General features: G+C 41.6%; 1 protein-coding gene across 2 annotated transcripts in view; it reads left to right on the forward strand.

Annotated features, from left to right (window-relative positions):
- rbl1 (retinoblastoma-like 1 (p107)) overlaps positions 1–25377 on the forward strand; it is a 114641-nt gene extending 89264 nt beyond the window's left edge. Inside the window, exons 18-23 of one of the 2 annotated variants that reach the window (XM_059981084.1) lie at positions 7201–7272; positions 9229–9322; positions 15879–15959; positions 19076–19275; positions 21293–21457; positions 21875–25377. In XM_059981084.1, the coding sequence (XP_059837067.1) occupies positions 7201–7272; positions 9229–9322; positions 15879–15959; positions 19076–19275; positions 21293–21457; positions 21875–22045 (783 nt within the window). In that variant the 3' untranslated portion in view covers positions 22046–25377. The remainder of the gene's footprint in view (positions 1–7200; positions 7273–9228; positions 9323–15878; positions 15960–19075; positions 19276–21292; positions 21458–21874) is intronic. The other variant, XM_059981085.1, reaches the window with a different exon arrangement.
- The last annotated feature ends 827 nt before the right edge of the window (positions 25378–26204 follow it).

Below are 26204 nucleotides of genomic sequence, written 5' to 3' on the forward strand. Positions count from 1 at the left end.
TCCTATGTGGCACCTTATCGAATGCCTTCTGAAAATCTAGGTACACAACATCCACTGGCTTACCCTCGTCTAACATCCTTGTTACACCCTCAAAAAACTCCAACAGATTAGTCAAGCATGATTTGCCCTTGGTAAATCCATGCTGGCTCAGCCTAATCCTATTACTGCCATCAAGATATGCCACTATTTCGTCCTTAATAATGGACTCAAGCATCTTCCCCACGACTGACGTTAGGCTAACAGGGCGATAGTTCTCCATTTTCTCCTTTCCTCCCTTCTTGAAAAGTGGGATAACATTAGCCACTCTCCAATCTTCAGGAACTGATCCTGAATCTAAGGAACTTTGGAAAATGATTACTAATGCATCCGCAATTTCCTGAGCCACCTCTTTTAGAACCCTCGGATGCAGACCATCTGGACCCGGGGATTTATTAGCCTTCAGTCCTATCAGTCTACTCATCACAGTTTCTTTCCTAATGTCAATCTGTTTCAATTCCTCTGATATCTTATGACCCTGGCCCATCCATACATCTGGGAGATTGCTTGTGTCCTCCCTGGTGAAGACAGATCTAAAGTACACATTAAATTCTGTTGCCATTTCCCTGTTTCCCATAACAATTTCTCCCAATTCATTCTTCAAGGGGCCAACATTGTTCTTAACTATCTTCTTTCTCTTCACATAGCTAAAAAAGCTTTTGCTATCCCCTTTTATATTCCTGGCTAGACTGAGCTCATATCTGATTTTTTCTCTCCGTATTGCTTTTTTAGTTAAGATCTGCTGTTCCTTAAAACTTTCCCAATCATCTGTATTCCCACTCATCTTAGCCCTGTCATACTTCATTTTTCTTTAATGCTATACAATCTCTGACTTCCTTTGACAACCACTGTGGCCCCTTCCCCCTCTTTGAATCCTTCCTTCTCATTGGAATGAACTGCTTTTGCATCTTTTGTATTATCCCCAAGAATATCTGCCACTGCTGATCCGCTGTCTTTCCTGCCAGGGCATCCGCCCATTTAACTTTGGCCAGCTCTTCCCTCATGGCTCTGTAGTCTCCTTTATTTAATTGCAACACTGACACCTCTGATCTGCCCTTATCCCTCTCACATTGTAGATAAAAACTTATCATGTTATGATCACTACTTCCTAATGGTTCCTTTACTTCAAGATCACTTATCAATTCCTGTTCATTACACATCACCAAGTCCAAAATAGCCTCGTTCCTGGTTGGCTCAAGCACAAGCTGTTCCAAAAATACATCCCTTAGACACTCCACAAACTCCCTATCCTGGGGTCCAGCACCTACCGGATTCTCCCAGTTCACCTGCATGTTGAAATTCCCACAACGACTGCATTACCTTTAGCACATGCCAATGTTAACTCCCTAATCAACTTGTACCCAATATCCATGCTACTGTTTGGGGGCCTGTACACAACACCCATTAGGGTCTTTTTACCCTTACTGTTCCTCAGCTCAATCCACACAGACTCTACTTCCTCTGTTCCTAAGTCACCCCTTGCTAAGGACTGAATCTCATTCCTCACCAACAGGGCCACCCCACCCCCTCTTCCCATATTTCTGTCTCTACGATAGCACGTATACCCTGGTACACTCAATTCCCAGGCCTGATCCCCTTGCAGCCATGTCTCCGTTATCCTAACAATATCGTAGTTCCCCATTTTCATCTGAGCTTCAAGCTCATCTGTCTTACTTCTGACACTACGCGCATTCAAGTATAGAATTCTTAGCCCATTCCTCCTCTCTTTGCTTAAAACACTGTCTATTGTACCTAACCCAGCTCCTTGAACTTCCATCGGGCTAATTGCACCTTGAATTTTGATGACCTTCTCAAGATCACCCAAACCTTCTACACATTTAACCCCATGTTCCTTCTGGCCAACCCTCTGTACATGTAACTTTTCCAACACATGTTCTGTCTCACCTTTCTCCTTTACACAATTAATATTTGGGAAACGTGTATTCCCCACCTGTCCCTTATCCTTCATCATATCATCTTCTCTCATATTCTGGATCCCTGCCCCCTGCACATCTAGTTTAAACCCCCCCCAAGCAGCACTGGCAAACATTCCTGCAAGAATGTTAGTACCCCTCCAGCTCAGATGTAGACCGTCCCTTCGAAACAGATCCCAACGTCCCTGAAACAAAGACCAATTATCCAAAAACCTGAACCCTTCCTTCCTGCACCATGCTCTCAGCCTCGTATTAATGTGCATAATCATTCTATTCTTCGCCTCACTTGCACATGGCACAGGTAGCAATCCGGAGATTGTCACCCTGGAGGTCCTGCCTTTCAGCTTCACTCCTAACTCCCTGAACTCTCTAAGCAGGACCCCCTCACTCACCTTATCTACATCGTTGGTCCCTACATGGACCACTACATCTGGGTTCATGCCCTCGTTTTCAAGAATAGCCTGCACCCGATCTGAGATGTCCCGGACCCTGGCACCAGGGAGGCAACATACCATCCGAGACTCCCGATCTGCCCCACAAAATCTCCTATCTGCCCCCCTGACTATAGAATCCCCTAAAACTATTGCTCTCTTCTCTTCCCTCCTCCCCTTCCTAGTTGAGGGTTCAACCTCTGTGCCAGAGGCAGGACCACTACAACTCATTCCTGGTAGGTCATCCCCATCAACAGTATCCAGTACAGTATACTTATTGTTAATGGGAATGGTCGCAGGGGTGCTCTGCTCTCTCTGCCTGCTCCCCCTGCCTCTCTGGACCGTCACCCATCTGCCTACTTCTTGGATTTTTGGTGTGACTACCTCCTGATAACTCCTATCTATCTCTGCCTCTGCCTCCTGAATGATCCGTAGTTCATCCAGCTCCCGCTCCAACTCCCTAACTCGGGCTGATAGGAGCTGCAGCTGGACGCACCTTTTGCAGGTGTGGTCATCGGGGACAGCTGTGTTGACCCTGACTTCCCACATACTGCATACGGAGCACACCACTGCTCTGACTGTCTCCCCCATACCTGAACTGGATTGATAGAATAAGTCTAAAAAGCACCGAGCGACCTTACCTTCTTCCCCTCAGCGAGCAATCACACAGGCTTACCGAAGTCCCCTTACGCCGAAGCCCACTTAGCCAAAGCCCAGGACTCTGCTTCCACGGACTCCACTGCCCGCTCTGAAAAGAAGTCCTGCCTTTTAAAGTGCGCGCTCGACGCTGACTTCACTCGCGCCTGCGCAGTTCCCCCTCCTCCACAGGTATTGACCAGGTAGGCATAAATCCTTCCTACAACGGTTGAATTCTCTGAGATCCCAGCTGAATCACAAGCTGTAACTTCCTCCCAATTCAAGTTAGGTCTCTATTCATTGGAGCGTAGAAGGTTAAGGGGGGATTTGATCGAGGTATTTAAAATTTTGAGAGGGATAGATAGAGTTGACGTGAATAGGCTGTTTCCATTGAGAGTAGGGGAGATTCAAACGAGAGGACATGATTTGAGAGCTGGGGGCAGAAGTTTAAGGGAAACACGAGGGGGTATTTCTTTACTCAGAGAGTGATAGCTGTGTGGAATGAGCTTCCTGTAGAAGTAGTAGAGGCCAGTTCAGTTGTGTCATTTAAGGTAAAATTGGATAGGTATATGGACAGGAAAGGAGTGGAGGGTTATGGGCCGAGTACGGGTAGGTGGGACTAGGTGAGATTTAAGAGTTCGGCACGGACTAGGAGGGCCGAGATGGCCTGTTTCCGTGCTGTGATTGTTATATAGTTATATGGTTATAATATTAGGGGAAGTCGCATAAATATTATCTAAATCTTTAATTTGTTTTGAAATTTTATCTAATTCTGCTTAAGTCTGTTTTTTAAGTTTAGCTGAATAAGAAATAATCTGACCACGTAAAAATGCTTTAAATGCATCCCATATAATTAATTCGGACATACCTCCTATATCATTAAAAAGAAAAAATTATTTTATCTGGCTTTCAATAAAACTGATAAAATCAGAATTTTGCAATAAAGTTCGAGACATGCACCATGGTGGACGGGCAAAAAAGACATCATCAAATTCAAAGGACAAACTCAAAGGCACACGATCAGATATAGCAATAGTGTCATATTCACAGTTTTTAACATTAAGCAAAAGGCGGGGATCAATTATAATCCTCGAATATTTTTTATAGACATGCGAAAAAAAGGAATATTCTCTGTTATCAGAGTGCAAATGCCTCCATAATTCGATCAACCCAAAATCGGTCAGAAAGGAGTTAATAACTAATGCAGAACAATTTGGAAGTTGCTGATTAGTTGAGCTCTTGTCAATCATAGGATTTAAACAACAGTTAAAATCCCCACCCATTATCCACATATATGCATTTAAATCTGGCAATAAAGCAAATACTTTTTTAAAAAAAGGATCATCTAAATTAGGACCATACAAATTGACCAAAACAACCTTTCTATTACAAATCTTTCAAGAATGCTTTCAAGAAGGAGCTCGATAGATATCTGATGGATAGGAGAATCAAGGGATATGGGGACAAGGCAGGGACTGGGTATTGATAGTGACTGATCAGCCATGATCTCAGAATGGCGGTGCAGACTCGAGGGGCCGAATGGTCTACTTCTGCACCTATTGTCTAAATCTCGCCTTTAACAATTAAAAATCTGCCATTAGAATCTGATTCAGTATCCTCTTGAGTAAATATATTAGATTTAATAAAGATAGATACGCCGTTTGTTTTACTCTGAGAAGTAGCTTGCTGTAATCCATTCCACCATCCAAAAAACCTATTTTGATCTCCTGCCCTGATATGCGTCTCCTGAGCAAAAATTATATTAGGTTGGAATTGATTAATAATTTTAAAAGTCTTTTTTTTGTTTAATAGGATGATTCCAACTTATTAATCCATATTATAATTTTATTCTAATTTACTTTATACATGCGCAGAACACATACCAATAAGGGATTATCAAAGATGGCGGTGATGAAGAGTGCAACCATATAAAAAATTGGCATGCTTCGGAACCACCCAATGGGGGAAAAAAAATTAACTCTAGACCCACCCACCCTCCCAAAAGCCCGAAAAAAAGGCAAGCGAACTAAGATAGATTACAAAACAGTGGGCCGCTCTGTCGGTCTCCTATCTCCCTCTTCTCCCCCCCAGCCAGCACACAAAAAAATAAAATGACCTTGCAAGAAAGACAGTAACGTCTCAACAAAGAGTGTTTACATTCCATCATGTATTAAACAAAAAAGAACCAAAGTAATATAATCTCCTAGAGAGAAAAACCTGCGCCATCTTAAGTTTAGATTTAAATCTCTAAGAAAACTTTAAATTTGGTTATAGGACGCTATAATAAAACAGATAAAAAAGAGGCTAATAGTATATTTAGCCGAACTAAAGTTATAAACATATTAATTAGTAATATCATAACTAAGTCCTACGGGATATATATAAAAATAAACCCTATTAGTAGGAAAAGACTACCAATTAGTATATTAAGAAACAACAAAAAGAAACATCAAACCAAATGTTAGATAAAAGGAACAAATCCTTTTATCCTCTTTTCTCAGACAAATATCTAATTAGCTATTTACACAGTCAAGCTTGAACCGTAAATCTTCTTTCCAAAAAAAATCCAATATGATGCAATAATAAGCAGGTTTTCTTACCTTTTATTAATCTCTCAATGAAATATCCAAATAACCTTCATATATCTTTTCGAAATGTGAATAATATAGAGATAATCAAACAGCTTTTCAGATAGTTCATTGGGTAGTAGTGACAGTGACAGGTATAGCTTGAAAAAAATCCAGGGTGCTTTTGGGTCAAAGAAAATGCATGGAGAAGAATTAGGCTGAAAAACTTTCATTCTTGTCGGGTAACTCAGAGGGAAATAGTTTCTTATCATATGCTTGTTTCATTACCTTTTTCTTTTTACAATATTTTTATTCAGAAGAAAAAAAAGATTTACAGAGTGCAACTCATAGATGCATCTCAACATGTGTACGTTCATATATTGTAATAAAGTTGGATCAAAATGGTATAGCATAACACATAAAGGTATACCACTATTTCATTACCAATACAAATCTTGATCTTTGTTCCATTACTTCTTTCGGATAATCTTCATAAAAACGGAGCTGAGACTCGTTGAATCTGAAAACTCTCTGTTTTCTTGCCTGTCGCATTATTTGATCTTTAATTTTAAAGTGATGAAAACAAACCAGAATAGATCTTGGTCTGCTTGAATCTTTAAATTTTGAAGTAAACGCTGTATATGCTTTTTCAATAGTAGGAGACTGTGATAAAATAGTCAGAAATAGAGTATGAAAGAGCTTACCAAAGTAAACCGTTAAGTCTCCATTTTCAGCTCATTCTTGCAATCCAACAATTCGTATATTGTTTCAGCGAGACCTGGTTTCCAAGTCTATAATCTTATTTTGATGTTTTTCCTAACGGGTTGTAGTTTCAGACAATTTTTGCTTAGTTAACTTCAATTCCTCTTCATGTTTAGTAACTTGAGTTTCCACATCTTTTAAGTTTTCCCAGAAAAAACTTCATTTCATTATTATTCTTTTCCAGTTGATCTTTAATTGCCCTATTCTGATCTTGAATTGAATTCAGTGTCTGAACGATATCTTCAGCCCATGATGGCATTTCATTAGATCTTTACTTCGGCATCTTCCCTTTTCCATTACCTTCGTCAGTAGGTTCATGCAGATTCTTCCCACTTCTCGTAGACATAGACTTATTACTCCCCTTCAAGAATCAGCAATTAAAATTTTTAAATTCAGAATTTAAACTGGGGAGAGAGAGAGAAAAACTAAGAGCAGCACAAATTTACTGCTACTCCATCGACAGACTGAGGCATGCCCGAAGTATGCAGTTCTCTCTCTAACACGGTTTATTAGCACTGACAAATCTGGGTAGTCGGTGCATATTGTCTGGATTCATTTGGACTGCAATAACATGCTAGGGGAGCTTGTTATCACATACATGCTGATGCTAGACTTGAAGGGAACTCTTCGCCAAGGAAAATTCTGTGGAGGTGAGACATGAGAAGTTGTAACAAAGAATGTGCCGTCATAAGGGTAAGAAATAACCAAAGTGGGAAGAATTAATTTTATAATTAGATCTTGTACTGGGTAGGCATTGCAATTTTTGTTCTGAAGGTTTCTCGGCAGTGCGACAGGAGTTCAATGGTATTTCATCAGCATTATCTATCTTTATAGGTTACTAAGGAAGATAGGTCTTTCACGGATATCATGAAGTGTTACAGAAGCCAACCGCAAGCCAGCAGCCATGTGAGTTTGCCTTGTTTATGTAAATAATCATAGATTCATATAGCACAGAAAATGGCTCTTGTGCCAACACTGACTGTCACATACAGTCTGTACTACAGTACCTATAAGAAGTATTCATCCCTCCCACCCCCCACGAAAGTTTTCATTCTTATTCTACAACATTTGAATCACAGTAGATTTAATTTGGCTTCTTTTGCCACTAATCAGCAGAAAAAGACTCGAGGTGAAAACAGATCTCTACGAGTGATCTAAATTGTTACAAATCTAAAATACAAAATAGTTGCATAAGTATTCACCCCCTTTAATATACAGGCAGTATATTAAACTGACTGTAGCCTAATGCTCTTCCAATGACATTTCACCTCTTTCCAAACGCTTTATTATTTCCACTTTATTTTCAATCGCGATTACTTCCTGTCAGTGGAACAGAAACACTGTGGGCAGCGGGTCCCAACCTCCGCCGGCTCCCGAGGTCCACTGGGTCCTAAGGCCCACCACAATGAGACAGGCTAAATGGGACAAGTGGGGGCTGTGCTGGGCTTAAGTATTTAATCCTCCACAATATTCTGCGTGGGTATTTAAACTGGAGGTGGCAGTGTTTTTTACGAGGTCGAGTTGCGAGCTCGACGTCAACCTGGCACAGATGGTACAGGAGTCAGTGGATCGACATCAACCCGGCACGGGAGCGGTCTGTCACTGGCTCGAACTTGCTGATCTCACTGCGCCACCAGCCGACCGGAACGGGGTTAGGGTGAATCTTACTAAGAAAAATTTAAGCCAAATATAAAGTTAAACACTCAACACAGTGTCAATGGCAGCAACTTAATTTGGCGGACTGCGTTCTCCTTCCTTGGTTTGTAAGTACGAGCTGTCTGTAAGTCGGACATTCGTAACTAAGGGACTACTGGCTTGAAGGGAGATGAATACTCATCCAATCAATGGTTTTGTGTTTTATATTTGTAATTTATTTAGATCACTTTGTAGAGATTTGTTGTCTTTTTGACACAATTCATTTTTCTGTCAAAAAAGCCAAATTAAATCCACTGTGATTCAACGTTGTAAAAACATAAGAACTTCTGGGACAGGAGTGGGGCGAATACTTTTTGTAGGCACTGTAATCCCACATCTCTGCCCCAGGCTCCAGCCTTCTATGCCATGGTGCTCTAACACTATTAAGTGAGAATACCTACCTCCACCAACCCTAACACTGATTTGCAGGTTTCTGGCTGAAGCAAACTATTCTTCAAATGCCCTCTCTTGTAACTTCCCCCATAAACTTATGACACCGCTGCGCAGTGAAAAATATTTCAGTTTTACCTACCTATCCCCCTTATAATGTTGTATAGTTCAATTGGATTCTCCCTTGATCCTTTTAACTCAAAAGTAAACACTCAGACCAGTGTTTTCATGGGTAAAATGTTCCACTCCAGGCAACATCTTGGTGAATCTCCTCCGCAGCTCTTCCAATGCCATCTCATCCTCCCTGTGCTGTGGTAACTAAATCTGCAGACAGTGCTCCAGCTGTAGTGTAATTGTTTTATGCCATTGTACCATGACTTCTCCTGCCTTATATGCCCAGCTAATGAAAGGACATAACCTGTATGTTTTGTTAAATACCTTGTCTGCCTGTGCTGCCTTCAGGAATGCTTTATGCACACCAAGATCCCTCTTCAGCGTCTTCTAGGTCCTTCCATTCATTGTGTATATCCTAACCTTATTAGTCTTCCCAAAATGTAACTCCACACATTTTTTCACAATTAAATTTGTCTAGCTGATCAATATCATTCTGTAACCAAAGACTGTCTTCCCAATGCAGAATGCCACTTTGTGTCATCTGCAACCTTGCTAACCACACCTCTGTATTTGTCCTTAATTGACTATTACTTTTATCGGCTAAAGTCTCATTAATTACTTTAGTTGAAACAATGTCATCTTCACATAATCTATGTTGTTCAGGTGTACAGGAGTGTTCTGCTGAAAGGGAAAGGCTTGTCAAGGAGTATGAGTATTAATGAACATTCAGAGGGAGAGGTCGACATGGAAACCCGTGGTAAGTTATACTGAGACTTTGAAAATCCATTGACCATTTTGGAACTTTACTCAGTTTCTGGTGCAGATTGAACATGGGGAAGAATTTCCAAAAAGATGTTCATTTCATCGTGACTGCTTTTTCTTTAAGGCCATAAGATACAGGAGCAGAATTAAGCCATTTGGCCCATCAAGTCTGCTCTGCCATTTAATCATAGTTGATTACAGTTTTCCTTTCAGCCCCAATCTCCTGCATTCTCCCCATATCCCTTCATGCCCTGACTAATCCACAGATTCATTTCTCTCTGGGTAAAGAAATTCCTCCTCATCTCTGTTCTAAAAGGACACCTCTTTATTCCAAGGCTGTCTCCTCTGGTCTTAGACACTCCAACCATAGGAAACATCCTCTCCATATCCACTTTATTAAGGCCTTTCACCACCATTCGATAGGTTTCATTGATGTCACCCCTAATTCTTCTGAATTCCAGCAAATGCAGGCCCAGAGCCATCAAATGCTCTTCATATGACAAGCCATTCAATCCTGGAATCATTTTCGTAATCTTGTTTCAACCGTTTCCAGTTTCAGCACATTATTTCTAAGATAAGGGACCCAAAACTGCTCACAATAGTCCAAGTGAGGCCTCAATGCTTTGTAAAGTTTCAATATTACGTCCTTGCTTTTATATTCTAGTCCTCTTGAAATGAAGACTAACATTGTATTTGTCTTCCTCACCACAGACTCGCCCTACAAAATAACCTTTAGGGAATCCTCCACAACTCCCAAGTCCCTTTGCACCTCAGTTTTTTGTATTTTCTCTCCATTTAGAAAATAGGAAACCATGCTGACTATGGCCCACTTTATCATGTTCCTCCAAGTACCCTGAAACCTCATCCTTAATAATCGACTCCAGCATATTCCCAACCACAGAGATGAGACTAACTGGCCTATAGTTCCCTTTCTTCTGCCTCTCTCCCTTCTTGAAGAGTGGAGTAACATTTACAATTTTCCAGTCTTCCAGAACTATGCTAGAATCGAGTGATTATTGAAAGATCATTACTAATGCCTCCACATTCTCTTCAGCCACCTCTTACGGAATCCTGTGGTGTACACCATCACACACTTCATGCCCCTGACACCTAGAACTTCCACCATACTGCTAGTATCTTCCACAGTGAACGCTGATGTAAAATACTTATTTAGTTCATCCACCATTTCCTTGTCTCCCTTTACTACCCATTCAGCATTGTTTTCCAGCTATCCCGATATCCACTCTCGCCTCTCTTTTACACTTTATATGTCTGAAGAAACTTTTGGTATCTAAAAAGACACCTCTTTTTTCCAAGGCTGTCTCCTCTGGTCTTAGACACTCCAATCATAGGAAACATCCTCTCCATATCCACTTTATTAAGGCCTTTCACCACCATTCAATAGGTTTCATTGAGGTCACCCCTAATTCTTCTGAATTCCAGCAAATGCAGGCCCAGAGCCATCAAACGCTCTTCATATGACAAGCTATTCAATCCTGGAATCATTTTCGTAATCTTGGCTAGCTTACTTCCGTATTCCATCTTTACTTTAAGATTTTTTAATTGACTTCTGTTGGTTTTTAAAAGCTTCCCAATCCTCTAACTTCCCACTAATTTTTGCTCTATGTGCCCTCTCTTTGGCTTTTATGTTGGCTTTGACTTGTTAGCCACGGTTGTATCATCTTTGTTTTGGAATACTTCTTCCTCTTTGGGATGTATGAGGGGTGATTGAAAAGTTTGTGGCCTAAGGTAGAAGGAGTCAATTTTAGAAAACCTAGCAGAGTTATTTTTCAACATAGTTCCTTCCTACATTTACACACTTAGTCCAGTGGTTGTGGAGCATACGGGTCTTGGACCTCCAGAAAGTATCCATAGAAGGGTGATTGATAAATTTGTAGCCTAAGGTAGAAGGAGATGAGTTATACAGCTCTCATTACATGCATATGCAGGTCAACTTTCAGTGATTATGCAGAAAGTTTGAAGTTAATCTTTTATTAAGTTTGAAGTTAATCGTGATTTTTATTAATGACCTGGATGTTGGGGTAGAAGGGTGGGTTGGCAAGTTTGCAGACAACACTAAGGTTGGTGGTGGTGTAGATAGTGTAGAGGATTGTCGAAGATTGCAGAGAGACATTGATAGGATGCAGAAGTGGGCTGAGCAGTGGCAGATGGAGTTCAACCCGGAGAAGTGTGAGGTGGTACACTTTGGAAGGACAAACTCCAAGGCAGAGTACAAAGTAAATGGCAGGATATTTGGTAGTGTGGAGGAGCAGAGGGATCTGGGGGTACATGTCCACAGATCCCTGAAAGTTGCCTCACAGGTAGATGGAGTAATTAAGAAAGCTTATAGAAACATAGAAAATAGGTGCAGGAGTAGGCCATTCGGCCCTTCGAGCCTGCACTGCCATTCAGTATGATCATGACTGATCATCCAACTCAGAACCCTGTACCTGCTTTCTCTCCATACCCCCTGATCCCTTTAGCCACAAGGGCCATATCTAACTTCCAATGAAGCCAATGAACCGGCCTCAACTGTTTCCTGTGGCAGAGAATTCCACAGATTCACCACTCTCTGTGTGAAGAAGTTATTCCTCATCTCAGTCCTAAAAGGCTTCCCCTTTATTCTTAAACTGTGACCCCTCGTTCTGGACTTCCCCAACATCAGAAACAATCTTCCTGCACCTAGCCTGTCCGAATCCCTTTAGAATTTTATACGTTTCAATAAGATCCCCCCTCAATCTTCTAAATTCCAGTGAGTATAAGCCTAGTCGATCCAGTCTTTCTTCATACAAAAGTCCTGCCATCCCAGGAATCAATCTGGTGAACCTTCGCTGTACTCCCTCTATGGCAAGAATGTCTTTCCTCAGATTAGGGGACCAAAACTTCACACAATACTCTAGGTGCGGTCTCACCAAGGCCTTGTACAACTGCAGTAGAACCTCCCTGCTCCTGTACTCAAATCCTTTTGCTATGAATGCCAACATACCATTTGCCTTTTTCACCGCCTGCTGTACCTGCATGCCCACCTTCAATGACTGGTGTACAATGAAACCAGGTCTCATTGCACCTCCCCTTTTCCTAATCGGCCACCGTTCAGATAATAATCTGTTTTCCTGTTCTTGCAACCAAAGTGGATAACCTCACATTTATCCACATTAAATTGCATCTGCCATGAATTTACCCACTCACCTAACCTATCCAAGTCACCCTGCATCCTCTTAGCATCCTCCTCACAGCTAACACCGCCACTCAGCTTCGTGTCATCCGCAAACTTGGAGATGCTGCATTTAATTCCCTCGTCTAAATCATTAATATATATTGTGAACAACGGGGGTCCCAGCACTGAGCCTTGCGGTACCCCACTAGTCACTGCCTGCCATTCTGAAAAGGTCCCGTTTACTCCCACTCTTTGCTTCCTGTCTGCCAAACAATTCTCTATCCACATCAATGCCATATCCCCAATACCGTGTGCTTTAAGTTTGCACACTAATCTCCTGTGTGGGACCTTGTCAAAAGCCTTTTGAAAATCTAAATATACCACATCCACTGGCTCTCCCCTATCCACTCTACGAGTTACATCTTCAAAAAATTCTATAAGATTCGTCCGACATGATTTTCCTTTCACAAATCCATGCTGACTTTGTCCGATGATTTCACCTCTTTCCAAATGTGCTGTTATCACATCTTTGATAACCGACTCTAGCATTTTCCCCACCACCGATGTCAGACTCACCGGTCTATAATTCCCCGGTTTCTGTCTCCCTCCTTTTGTAATAAGTGGGGTTACATTAGCCACCCTCCAATCCTCAGGAACTAATCCAGAATCTAAGGAGTTTTGAAAAATTATCACTAATGCATCCACTATTTCTTGGGCTACTTCCTTAAGCACTCTGGGATGCAGACCATCTGGCCCTGGGGATTCATCTGTCTTTATTCCCTTCAATTTACCTAACACCACTTCCCTACTAACATGTATTTCCCTCAGTTCCTCCATCTCACTAGACCCTCGGTCCCTTACTATTTCCGGAAGATTATTTATGTCCTCCTTAGTGAAGACAGAACCAAAGTAGTTATTCATTTGGTTGGCCATGTCTTTGTTCCCTATGATCAATTCACCTGTTTCTGACTGTAAAGGACCTACATTTGTCTTGACCAATCTTCTTCTTTTCATGTATCTATAAAAGCTTTTACAGTCAGTTTTTATGTTCCCTGCCACTTTTCTCTCATAATCTTTTTTCCGTTTCCTAATTAAGCCCTTCGACCTCCTCTGCTGGTCTCTGAATTTCTCCCAGTCCTCAGGTGTGCCATTTTTTTTTGCTAATTTATGTTTCTTCTTTGGACTTGATACTATCCCTAATTTCCCTTGTCAGCCACGGGTGCACTACCTTCCCTGGTTTATTCTTTTGCCAAACTGGGATGAATAATTGTTGTAGTTCATCCATTCAATCTTTAAATGCTTGCCATTGCATATCCACTGTCAACCCTTTAAGTATCATTTGCCAGTCTATCTTGGCTAATTCGCGTCTCATACCTTCAAAGTTACCCTTCTTTAAGTTCAGAACCTTTGTTTCTGAATTAACTATATCACTCTCCATCTTAATGAAGAATTCCACCATATTATAGTCGCTCTTACCCAAGGGGCCTCACACGAGAAGATTGTTAACTAAACCTTCCTCATTGCTCAATACCCAATCTAGAATGGCCTGCTCTCTAGTTGGTTCCTCGACATGTTGGTTCAGAAAGCCATCCCGCATACATTCCAAGAAATCCTCTTCCTTAGCACCCTTACCAATTTGGTTCACCCAATCTATATGTAGATTATAACTACTGTTCCTTTATTGCACGCATTTCTAATTTCCTGTTTAATGCCACCCCCGACCTCACTACTACTTTTAGGTGGCCTGTACACAACTCCCACCAGCGTTTTCTGCCCCTTAGTGTTATGCAGCTCTACCCATATCGATTCCACATCCTCCAGGCTAATGTCCTTCCTTTCTATTGCGTTAATCTCCTCTCTAACGAGCAATGCTACCCCACCTCCTTTTCTTTCCTGTCTACCCCTCCTGAATATTGAATATCCCTGGATGTTGAGCTCCCATCCTTGGTCACTCTGGAGCCATATCTCTGTGATCCCAACTATATCATATTCATTAATAACTATCTGCACATTCAATTCATCCACCTTGTTACGAATGCTCCTCGCATTGACACACAAAGCCTTCAAGCTTGTTTTTACAACACTCTTAGCCCTTATATAATTATGTTGAAAAATGGCCCTTTTTGCTTTTTGCCCTGGATTTGCCTCCCTGCCACTTTTACTTTTCACCTTACTACTTTTTGCTTCTACCCTCATTTTACACCCCTCTGTCTTTCTGTACTTGTTCCCATCCCCCTGCCACTTTAGTTTAAAGCCTCCTGAACAGCATTAGCAAACGCTCCCCCTAGGACATTGGTTCCAGTCCAGCCCAGGTGCAGACCGTCCTGTTTGTATCGGTCCCACCTCCCCCAGAACTGGTTCCACTGCCCCAGAAATTTGAATCCCTCCCCCTTGCACCATTTTTCAAGCCACAGTGGTGGCTTTGGGGGTGTTAGCTTTCATAAGTCGAGGGATAGAGTTTAAGAGACGCGATGTAATGATGCAGCTCTATAAAACTCTAGTTAGGCCACACTTGGAGTACTGTGTCCAGTTCTGGTCGCCTCACTATAGGAAGGATGTGGAAGCATTGGAAAGGGTACAGAGGAGATTTACCAGGATGCTGCCTGGTTTAGAGAGTATGGATTATGATCAGAGATTAAGGGAGCTAGGTCTTTACTTTTTGGAGAGAAGGAGGATAAGAGAAAACATGATAGAGATGTACAAGATATTAAGAGGAATAGACAGAGTGGGCAGCCATCGCCTCTTCCCCAGGGCACCACTGCTCAGTACAAGAGGGCATGGCTTTAAGTTAAGGGGAGGGAAGTTCAAGGGGGATATTAGAGGAAGGTTTTTCACTCAGAGTGGTTGGTGCGTGGAATGCACTGCCTAAGTCAGTGGTGGAGGTAGACTCACTAGTGAAGTTTAAGAGACTACTAGACAGGTATATGGAGGAATTTAAGTTGGGGGGGTTGTATATGAGGCAGGGTTTGAGGGTCTGCACAACATTGTGGGCCAAAGGGCCTGTAATGTGCAGTACTATTTTATGTTCTATTGTGGCGACCCATTTCCTGGCACATCTGAACCGGCTCACAATTAGATAGCCTACTGGGGTTTGTGAGCACAGAGCTTTGGAGCCTCTGCGCCATGGGGGGCAGGTTGAGGGAAGCTTAAAAGTGAGGCTGAGGATTTCGAATAAAGTTTTTCCTTCGACTGCAGTTACCGACTCCGTGTCGTAATTTTAGCGCTGCGTGTAGCACACCGCTACACTATGTTAATAACCCATCTCCTTCTACCTTAGGCCACGAACTTATCAATCACCCCGATGACTTATTAACTTCAAACTTTCTGCATAATCACTCAAGGAGTTGAACTGTATGTGCATGTAATAAGAACTGTATAACTCATCTCCTTCTAGGGCCACGAAGTTATCAATCATCCCTGCTGTGGACACTTTCTGGAGGTCTAAGATCCGTATGCTCCACGACCACTGGAATAAGTGTGTAAATGTAGGAGGGGACTATGTTGAAAAATAAATGAGCTAGGTTTTCTAAAATTGATTCCCCCTACCTTAGGCCATGGACTTATCAATCAACCCTCATATATATCCTGTCCTTTCCGAATGGCTTCTAGAAATTGCTGCTTTGTTGTTCTCCCTGCCAGTGTTCTTTTCCAATCAATTCTGGCCAACTTCTCCCTCTGAGGCCCTCCTGAATTGTCACCTGTTTTACAAGTCTTTGGTCATCTCTCTCAATGTATGCTTTCTAGGATTTCAAATTTTGCTTTTTCAAGGGGTGCAATTTGTTTTACTTTATAAGTAAATGCAGATTTTAACCAAGCATGCAATAGACTTAAGAACCTTGTGTCCAAGTTTAATTGTCATTCAAACATGCACATATATACAGCTAAACAAAACAGTTTTCCTCCAGAACCAAAGAGGAAAACAAGAGTTCATACAGTTACACAGCACAGTTATGATAAGACATATGTCGCAAACATAATATTAACAAGTTCCTGAGTAGCACAGCCTGAAGATTATTGGTGTTATGGGATGTTGTCCTGGAAGCACGTTTCTGCAAAGACAAGTATGGCACTGGATCAGCCACAGACAAAAGCAGTCTAACTTGTCTTCCAGTGAGTGAACACTGAAGAGCAGCACCAACAGTAATGCTGGCCTGCAGGGGCCAGCACGTATTCAAGGATGCCCAATGGCATCTCTGTTCTCTCCCACACCACCTCCAGCACTTCCTCCCCGAGTGGCTATAACAGATGATACCTCAGCATGAGGCCCTTGTTTGCATAACAACTGGGTCAAGTCAGTTGAACCAGACTTGCAGTTTTTTTTAACCAATGCCCAATCATCCAATCACATTTCCACTATCCTGGTGGGACAGATGATGGGGGTATAAGTACCATTGGTCTAGACCAGGGGTCAGCAACCTTTACCACTGAAAGAGCCACTTGAACCTGTTTCCCACAGAAAAGAAAACACTGGGAGCCGCAAAACCCGTTTGACATTTAAAATGAAATAACACTACATACAACGTTTTGTTTTGCCTTTATGCTATGTATAAACAAACTATAATGTGTTGCATTTATGAAATTGATGAACTCCTGCAGAGAAAACGAAATTACATTTCTGCATGCAACAAAAACATTTTGAACTCCGAAAAAAAGACGTTGGGTTGAAGGTTACTTTTAAGTAAAATACTCAACGTCTATTTGAGTCCTTCTTGTATTTATGAAAAACGCCAAACTTAAATTTGCCGCCAGCAGCAAACCAAAAATAACGTCAGCCAGCTGTCAACCTGAAAAATGAAAGGACTATTTCACTGAACAATGAAAACATATGAATATACGTAAAATAATAGGCAATTAAAATATTTATCATACTTGTTCAGGTTGACTCACACCTGACAATGCAGTCGTATTCAGTAGGGATGGATCGATGCTTAGGGGAGTGACCAGGAAGGATAATGTGTTTTTTTCCTCTCTGAACTCACAGAAGCGTTTCCCAAACGATGTTTGCATTGCGATGATTGCAGAATGTAAATACTCCGAATTTATCATGTCGTGACCTTGTTTGAACTCTCTCAAATTGGGGAAGTGAGACAATGTGCCTTTCTGTAAATCTCTGGCAAGCAACGTCAACTTGCGCTCGAATGCCAAAACATCCTCCAACATGTACGTCCTTACCCCGTTGAAGAGCTGTGTTCAGCGTGTTCAGGTGCGCTGTCATGTCTACCATGAAGTGTAGCTTTTCCAGCCACTCTGGCTGTTCCAGCTCAGGAAAGTTGAGCCCTTTGCTGCCCAGGAAAGTTTTCACTTCTTCCAGACACGCGACAAAGCGTTTCAGCACCTCCCCTCTGGACAGCCAGCGATAAAAACACGTTGCAGCGGTGTGCTACACGCAGTCAGTAAACTGCAGTCAAAGATAGCTTTATTCGAACTAAACAGCCTTGCTTTTAAGCCTCCCTCAACCCGCCCCCCATGGGCGTGGATGCTGCAAAAGACACGTACTCACAAACCCCCGTAGGCTATCTCCCTTAGCCTGAACGCTGGCTAATTGTGAGCCGGTTCGGATGTGTCAGGAAATGGGTCGCCACAACGTCTTATTTAGATTGTACAAGATCACCATAATCTTCAAATTTAGAATTACATTTCAAAAACTAACAAACTAACATAAAATACATTTTAATTAAATACTGACCATGTAGCGGTGTGCTACACGCAGCGCTAAAATTACGTCACGGAGTCGGTAACTGCAGTCGAAGGAAAAAACTTTATTCGAAATCTTCAGCCTCACTTTTAAGCCTCCCTCAACCTGCCCCCCATGGCGCAGAGGCTCCAAAGCTCTGTGCTCGCAAACCCCCGTAGGCTATCTAATTGTGAGTCGGTTCGGATGTGCCAGGAAAAGGGTCGCCACAACCAATTATTTCCCAAAGCAACAGGGAGCCGCAGCACAGACGTAAAAGAGCCACATGTGGCTCCGGAGCCGCGGGTTGCCGACCCCCGGTCTAGACACACCCAGGCATCATCCCTGGTGAAGATGGCAGAGTCTGTTGTCGAAACATTAGTTAAAATCGATATTTGTTCCTGCTAGAAGCAAGAGTTTATGTCATCTACACCAGCAAAGCACTAGATCCTTTTTCATTTAAGACTCACGTGCACCATTTGATGGACAGCCAAGTGTGCTGCCATCTTACCAGAAGACTTATGATCTATATATTTTTCTTTTACATATCTGCAATATACAGAATTCTGCACATCACTGTTTAAGGAGTGAGACACCTTTACACTGTTTGATCATTATATTGCTTTTTTCCATCCTAAGCATTTGGAGCACAGTTTTCAAGCTACCAATTTAGATGACTGATAGGAGGAATTAATAGTTCTGATTGCTTTTCTAATACTGCAGCTAAGTTGCATCATTGAGACAAAGTTTAAAGCTCTTCACCTTACTGATCTGAGGGTGTTGGAGGTGTAGAAGTTTTGTAATTTTCTATCACCGTGACTTTCACTGGTTTTAGAAAAACAAAAGATCTTTCAGTATGGAATGATCAGTTATTTTAGGAAGCCTGATTTAAAATAATAATTCTCTTATGACACTTTCAGTATCCAACTGTGATCCCAGCACAAATAATAATGGCGGTTTTGAGATGAGAAGCCCTCCAGTGACTCCTGCCAGCATATCCAAGTGTCCAGACCCTATGGAGGAAGAGCGTGGTGATCTCATTAAGTTCTATAACACTATCTATGTGAATAGAATTAAAGAGTTTGCATTGAAGTACTCCAGTGTAAAACTGGAGTGTGGGGTAAGCAAGCATGAGTTTGTTAGCATTCCACAATAAGTGTATGTCGATAATTAACATGCAAATAATTACCTCTATAGTTGCAATGATACTGAGCCACATTAGGACATAAGGTGAGAGCGAAAGATTAGTTATTTAAAAACATTAGAAGGTACAGAAACATAGATGTTTAGAGTGTGAATTCCAGCCAAAGATTCTTGTCTTCAGCTTGTCACCTGTCTAGAAAATGTTAAAATTAGGCTTGTAAAGGATGGTGTGGTGAACTGTCAGTCTGCAGACCAGTAGATGAAGACAAAGGATAGTTTACATCCCTTATAAATGGTGCTGTGAAGGAGTTTCAGCTTAGAGATTTAGGATGCACATCAATGCTAAAGGCCTTTGGAGTGGGAAATGGAATGGTGTTAGAAGGTAACACGTTAACTGTGTTTCTGAGGAGGGATGTATTCTGTCAATTTTGAAGGAGAAGGATGTTTCTTGAGAGGTGAGAAACTTTAATAATAACCACAAACCATAATAATTCATGTATTTTAGGAATTACTAGCTGGAAAAATAACATTTCATCAGCTATATGATAGAACAATTTCAAGAATGTTACATCTACCATTTGCAACAGATCATGTGCTTCTCATTGCTGTGTGAGTGTAAATAACAGGGATTTAAATTGGGTGATAGAGAAGATGGGGTGGGCAGGGGCTCATATAATGAGCTGATTCTGTTAGTACGTTATTTCTTCAGAATATGGCTTGGATGCTAAGCAGTGTGCCAGTTTTTGGGGCTTACTTCTAAAAGGGTGAAATTGAAAAGTAGAGAAATTATGTGACACCTACATCAGAACTTGGGTAGACGACACTTGGTACAATTCTGGTTGCCAAGAGTTGAGACACCAGAGAAGAGTAACGAGCATGATACTAGAAACACAAAGGTAAATGCATGAGGGGAAAAGGAACGGAACAAGTGTTCTTGAATAAAGTAAATGAGCATAAACCCAGCATTGAATTGTTGGACTGGCCTGTTTTTGTGTGGTATAGCCTGTGTAAATTCAGCACAGACTTTTCCAGTATTCACCTAGCTTTTCCTTGCTGTCTTATCCATACACCTGAGCTCGCTCTCTGTCATGTCCTAACTCATACTGGATTTCATTCACCTCTCATACTTTTTACAATTGCTTTCAAACAATTTCTGGTCTTTCCCCTTCCTTCCTGTCTATGTAAACTCCTTCCAACTGATGTTGGAATTCTATAACTCTTGGTCTTCATCAGCCACAATCTGAAATCTGAAATTGTACTCCCAAACTTCTGTGCCTCTTGACCTCTCTCTGCTATTAAATATGTTCCATAAACTGTCCTTTTTGAGCCAGCTTTTAGCAAGATGCCCTGATATGTGAAATGGCTTCAGCTTTTGATGGGTAGTGATTCTAGAAACTGGTTGGTGATCATTGACTGGGCTTTTAGGATGTCTGGTTTGGGAAATCTCTAACTGGAACCCTGTGCATTCCACGACACACTGACCAGACACCATGAATTTAGGATTGATGAGCAATTCCACCTCGAGGCTGTCTCTGTCAGGTTTGATTCCAATATTTCAACATTAAAATTAGAATTTTATTTCTTACATCCATCTCACAACATGAGGGAATAAAAATCTTTTTTGCTTCTCCATCACTATGTACAAGCAATAAGAAAGGGAAATGTGAGAGCTTATTGCCCAAACATTAGGATTGTATACATAATTGTTTTGTGTACATGTATGTACAGTCAGATTAATGTGTATTGATAAATCTTGTGGCCTGATGAAAGAAGTTGACCCATAGCCTGTTGGTCCTGGCCTTAATGTTGTGATACTGTTTGCCAGACGGAAGCAGCTGAAACAATTTGTGGTTGGGGTGGATGGAATCTCTGATGATCCAGTGTGCCCTTTTTAAACACCTGCTGTAAATGTCCTGAATAGAGGGGAAGTTCACCACACAGCTCATATGTACAGTTAACTACAGTTACTACAGTTTTAAATTTTACCTCGACAGGTGGAAGCACCACCACTCTCTCCTTTTCCAAATATGAAACCACATCCCGTGTCTCCCCGACGGATATCACAACAACATGCAGTGTATATCTCCCCCCACAAGAACGGCACTTCTCTCACTCCACGTACTGCAATGATGTACAGATTTAACAGGAGCCCCTCAAAGGTGAGGCTTTCTTTCTATACCTCATTGGTCATAATTACTGTTTTGAAGTTATTTAGCAGGGAGATGACTGTCAATGTCAAACATTCTAGCATGATTTGAGTTGTGATAAGATGCTTATGTGAAGTATTCTATACAGGAATGTTAAAGCTGTCCTGCAGGTAGGGTTACTTGGAAGCTGTGAACCGGTGGAGTTCTACATCTGAGAGAGTTGTGGACTGAATTGTTAAATGTTTTCAAGGCTAGGTGGATTTGGGATCTGCCAGGGAAAGCAGGGGTTATGAGGAGGAGGCAAAGAGTACAGCTGAAGCCAGGGTCATACCAGTGATGGTTTTATTGAATGACAAAGCAGACTTGAAGGGTGAAAGAGCCAATTCCTCCACACATTGCTCACTCTCCCATTTGTGATGTTTTCCTCAGAACCTTAGGGACATAAACTGCATGATCAAGCAAGGGGAACGACTGAGCAGGAAGCGAGCCTTCATAATGGAAAGTGACAGTGAATCACCAACAAAATGCCTCTGCCAAGAAAACGACGACATTTTGTTGAAACGGCTGCAGGATGTTGTCAGCGAGCGGGCAAACCGCTGAGAATGTAAAGCGTCTATGTAGAATTTATTAGGTAGAGTTGCTAGAATCAGGTTTGTTTGGAAAGAACCTAGACTCCCTCCCACATTCAACCATTACCAGAACCCTGGTTCCTGTTCTTCGGGTACAGATTCTGTATGTGCAGAGTCGCCAGGAATAAACAAATCTCTCCTGATCAATCAACAAACATCGCACTTCAAACAGCTCAGCATGTGTCTGGGAAGAAGTGGCAGTCAATATTTCATCTTGGTGTCATTTACTCCATCACCTACTGGCTTGTTTCAACCTTGTATACTGTTAAATAACAGCTTCAGTCAGCAAGCAAGTCTTTGCTGGGCTTAGATCCACTTGTGTGTTCTCTGACTAGGTTGGATTTAGGTTGTTGGGTAAGTACAAAGACGATCCACAGAATTTTTTATGATGTGTGTATTTTATTGAAAGCATACAGAGGGGTTTAGAGTTTGGAATCAAAGGATATAATAGCCATACTGGGAGATTAACAGTACTCAGTAAATCACTAACATTATACCGACACCTGGTGCAGTGAAAGCACTTTACAAACCAGATCCCAAAGAATAACCACATAGTCCCCCAATTCTTGGATTCTGCAGATGAATGGTTCCCATTTCTTAAATAAACACAGATGCACAGGTCACTCTTACGTGCCTTGGAGCACTGAATTGGAAGTCTGGTGGAATTTAATTGGAGAGAGAATCAGTGCTGCAGAATGGAGATGGATGTTCTCTGATCTGTCACTTTTCCTGTAGCATCAACACTGGAACACACTGCATCAGGGGGACATTTTCTCATTTCCCAGCCCATCCTGTGAGCCCAGTGTCAGTATTGTGTCACTCTGACATTAGCTATAAAGTGCCTTATTGTCTTTCCTTCACTGTTTTTAAGGGGGAAAGCAAGAATAATGTGCAACTTGCACTTGGTCTTCACTATATGGAGACTTCAGCGGGTCCATCAGCTTTCTAGCAATGAGTTTGTCTGCTTTGAGGACAGAACTTTACTGAAAGTCTTACCTTGCTGCAATATAATGCCAGGCTCTCAGCCATGAAGAGAGTGCACTTTCCCTTTACTTACAACATTGTGAAATGTTGATGTGTAGCTTGCAGAAGTGTAGTGTGTTAACGTGGTGTAACCATGGTTCTCCATCCCGAGGGCCTGTGCATGTGTTGTCCCAAAGTGTCATAGACACTGCCTATCTGTAGTATGTGATGGTGACTCAGTGAGTTAGGCCAGGAATTGGTGCTTGAATGCAAACTAGGCTGATGGGAAGTGTGACGACTTCCATTTAATAATCATACGATCAGGGACAGTTTGAGCATTGAGACAACAGTTTGGATTCCAAGTGCTATCTTTTGTGTTTATGGATCCTCTAGCCCAGTGCCGCACTTCCGAGTTGATCCATTTATAGTTGTGTGCCCATTTAGACTTTGCTGTGGTAAAGCTCAGGCAGTGAGCCAGCTAGTGATCCAATCTCTGGTAGAGCCTCACATCCACATTCAGGACACAGTCTGTGGCATAGGCTGCTCCAGATTCTTCACCTCTCTGTCACCACAGGTTGGGGAGTAGCACCACACCACAATGTTGATACAGTTTAGGGAGTGCTTTGCTTTACTTTGGGGCCCAAGGCAAACATGATCTGGAATGCTTGAGGCTGATTTTATCACAAAAATGCATTAAATAGATGAACTAACAGTATCAGATTCGGGTTTAATATCACCGGCATATGTCATGAAATTTGTATAGGAATCTTTTCTGTAACTTTCTGGGTCACTGGTGCATCGGATAGTGCTGCTGCCTTGTGGCTTCAGCAACCTGGAACTAACCCTGAACTCCATTACTTCTGCGTGGAGTTTGCAGAGAATGTGGTTCTCTGCTGAAGCTCTGGTTTCCTCCCATGATCTGAAGTGTAGCTGGATGCCAGGAGAATTGGGGGTTGACATATCGGAAACTAGGTAAGGGAATGGGAATGCTCTGCATGCTGAAATATAATCAAAGGCCCAAATGGTCGTCTTCCATGTTGTCAGGAAATGAGATACTTCCCCTGTAGGGAAGTCAGGTTCTACCAGTGCTAATCTCTGTGGACAACAGAAACAAGAGAAAATATATGGACTTCAGTTCCTATTGATCTCAAGATTAATCACACCTGCCCCGTGCATAGGGAAGTCTCACTGACATCCCAGTATTCCATTTCAGATACTCTGATTCAATCTGTATTTGTCTAATGTAAATGTTACAGCCTTCTACTGGTGGTCTAACCTGCAGCAAAAGTACCAGATCTCAGAAGGTTCACACAAGCTTTAAATTTACTCCTGCATAGTCTGCAATATGGTGTGTTTGTTTTAACTATTGTGTAGCATCTACACACAATTCCCTTTACATTAATTTCCTGTTTTGAAGAATAGAATGTATATTTGTATAGTTTAGATTACTCTATGAGTTAATATTTGTACTTTAACGCTTTATATATGGAATTGAGAGACGATTTCTGCTTTTGAATGAGAATGAAAATGTTAAGAAAATTATCAGTTTAAATTTTTACCTCTGGAATTTTGTTCCTTTTGGGATTTTTGTTCCTCTCTCAGATGTTGACAGCGAGTCTGCTATTTCCAGCTTTATCTCAGGCCAGAGGGTTTGGAGAACCAGGTTTGTCCCTCATATTCTGCCTCCCTGGTTGAGTAAAAGTTTCACTCTAAGCCTCAGCTTTGAGCATTGGGTCCTGAGCATTACTATCCAATAGTGGTGCTCTTGTATCAGTTATACTTTGGCCCATTGAAGGGAATGATTTTCCTAGATTAGTTCAGTACCATAATGTAAATATCTTATGGCTAATGTTCTGCAGGGGTTTCCAGACTGCATTAACTACAACAGAATGGCCAGAGGAACAGTTGAGTACTGTTTACTCTATTCTCACATGGGAATGCAGTTCCCAATAAAATTGTCTCTGATGCAGTTGAGAACTGTTCCATACATGGCATTGATCAGTGACACTATAGTCGGATTAAGTATTGCCACGAAGTTTAGAGCTGCCAGGATGTAATGACCAGAGGAATATTGCTTTATCCTTGCCAATGTATCATGTGTGGAAGAAGTCTCTGCTCCTGGACCCATCAGGAATCAGCAGTTGTCGGTGCTCTACTAGATTCCTACAGGAATTGTCCAACAGTGAACCCAAATTGCACACTTTAATACTTGCTCACCTTGTGATAACTTTCCATTTTGGTTAATGAGTTTTGTTTTTACCCATATGAGAATAGTAATACTGTTTATCTTAAATATCTTTTACTTTTGAGGAATGGTTTTTAAATAAAGTATTTACCTGCAATCTTTCCACAATATGCCAATTTCTTTCAGTGAATACTGCTTTGTGCTGTCATCCCTGGGTGCTTGATATGAAGTAGTATTAGATTTGACCACTTATTGGGCAACTTCATTTTTTCACATTAAAGCTGTAAGCATGAAGCTGTGGCACTTGCAGGTCTCACTGTCGCTGATCACACTGTAGTCACCTAGACTATTGCACAGATGAGGTGTCGAACACCATCCCACAGGTGGAGGTGAAGAATATTTTGAAGAACAGAGAAATTCTCACCAGTGACCTTACCCAAAAAGTTAATTGGTCTCTCTCGCACGCTCTCTCTCTCCCATCTGAGTTCTTCCACTAATTCTGTTTGAGTTCTGATGAAGACAGTGGAACAGCAATGGCAGGTATTCTTGGGAATAATGCACAAGGTGCGAAATCAGTTCATCTCCCAGAGAAGGAAGGATTCAAAGGGGGGAAAGGGGACCACAGCGGTTGACAAAGGAAGTCAGAGATTGCATAGCATTAAAAAAAAGGAAATATGACAGAGCTAAGGTGAGTGGGAGGACAGATGATTGGGAAGTTTTTAAAGAACAACAGAACTTAACTAAAAAGACAATACAGGAAGAAAAAATGGGGTACGAACGCAAACTAGCCAGGAATATAAAGGAAGATAGCAAAAGCTTTTTTAGGTATGTGAAGAGAAAGAAGATAGTTAAGAACAATGTTGGGCCCTTGAAGAATGAATTGGGTGAAATTATTATGGGAAACAGAGAAATGGCAGAAGAATTTAATGAGTACTTTAGATCTGTTTTCACTAAGGAAGACACAAGCAATCTCCCAGATGTA

This window comes from Hypanus sabinus, chromosome 9, assembly GCF_030144855.1.
Source record: "Hypanus sabinus isolate sHypSab1 chromosome 9, sHypSab1.hap1, whole genome shotgun sequence".
Classification (NCBI taxonomy): Eukaryota; Metazoa; Chordata; class Chondrichthyes; order Myliobatiformes; family Dasyatidae; genus Hypanus; species Hypanus sabinus.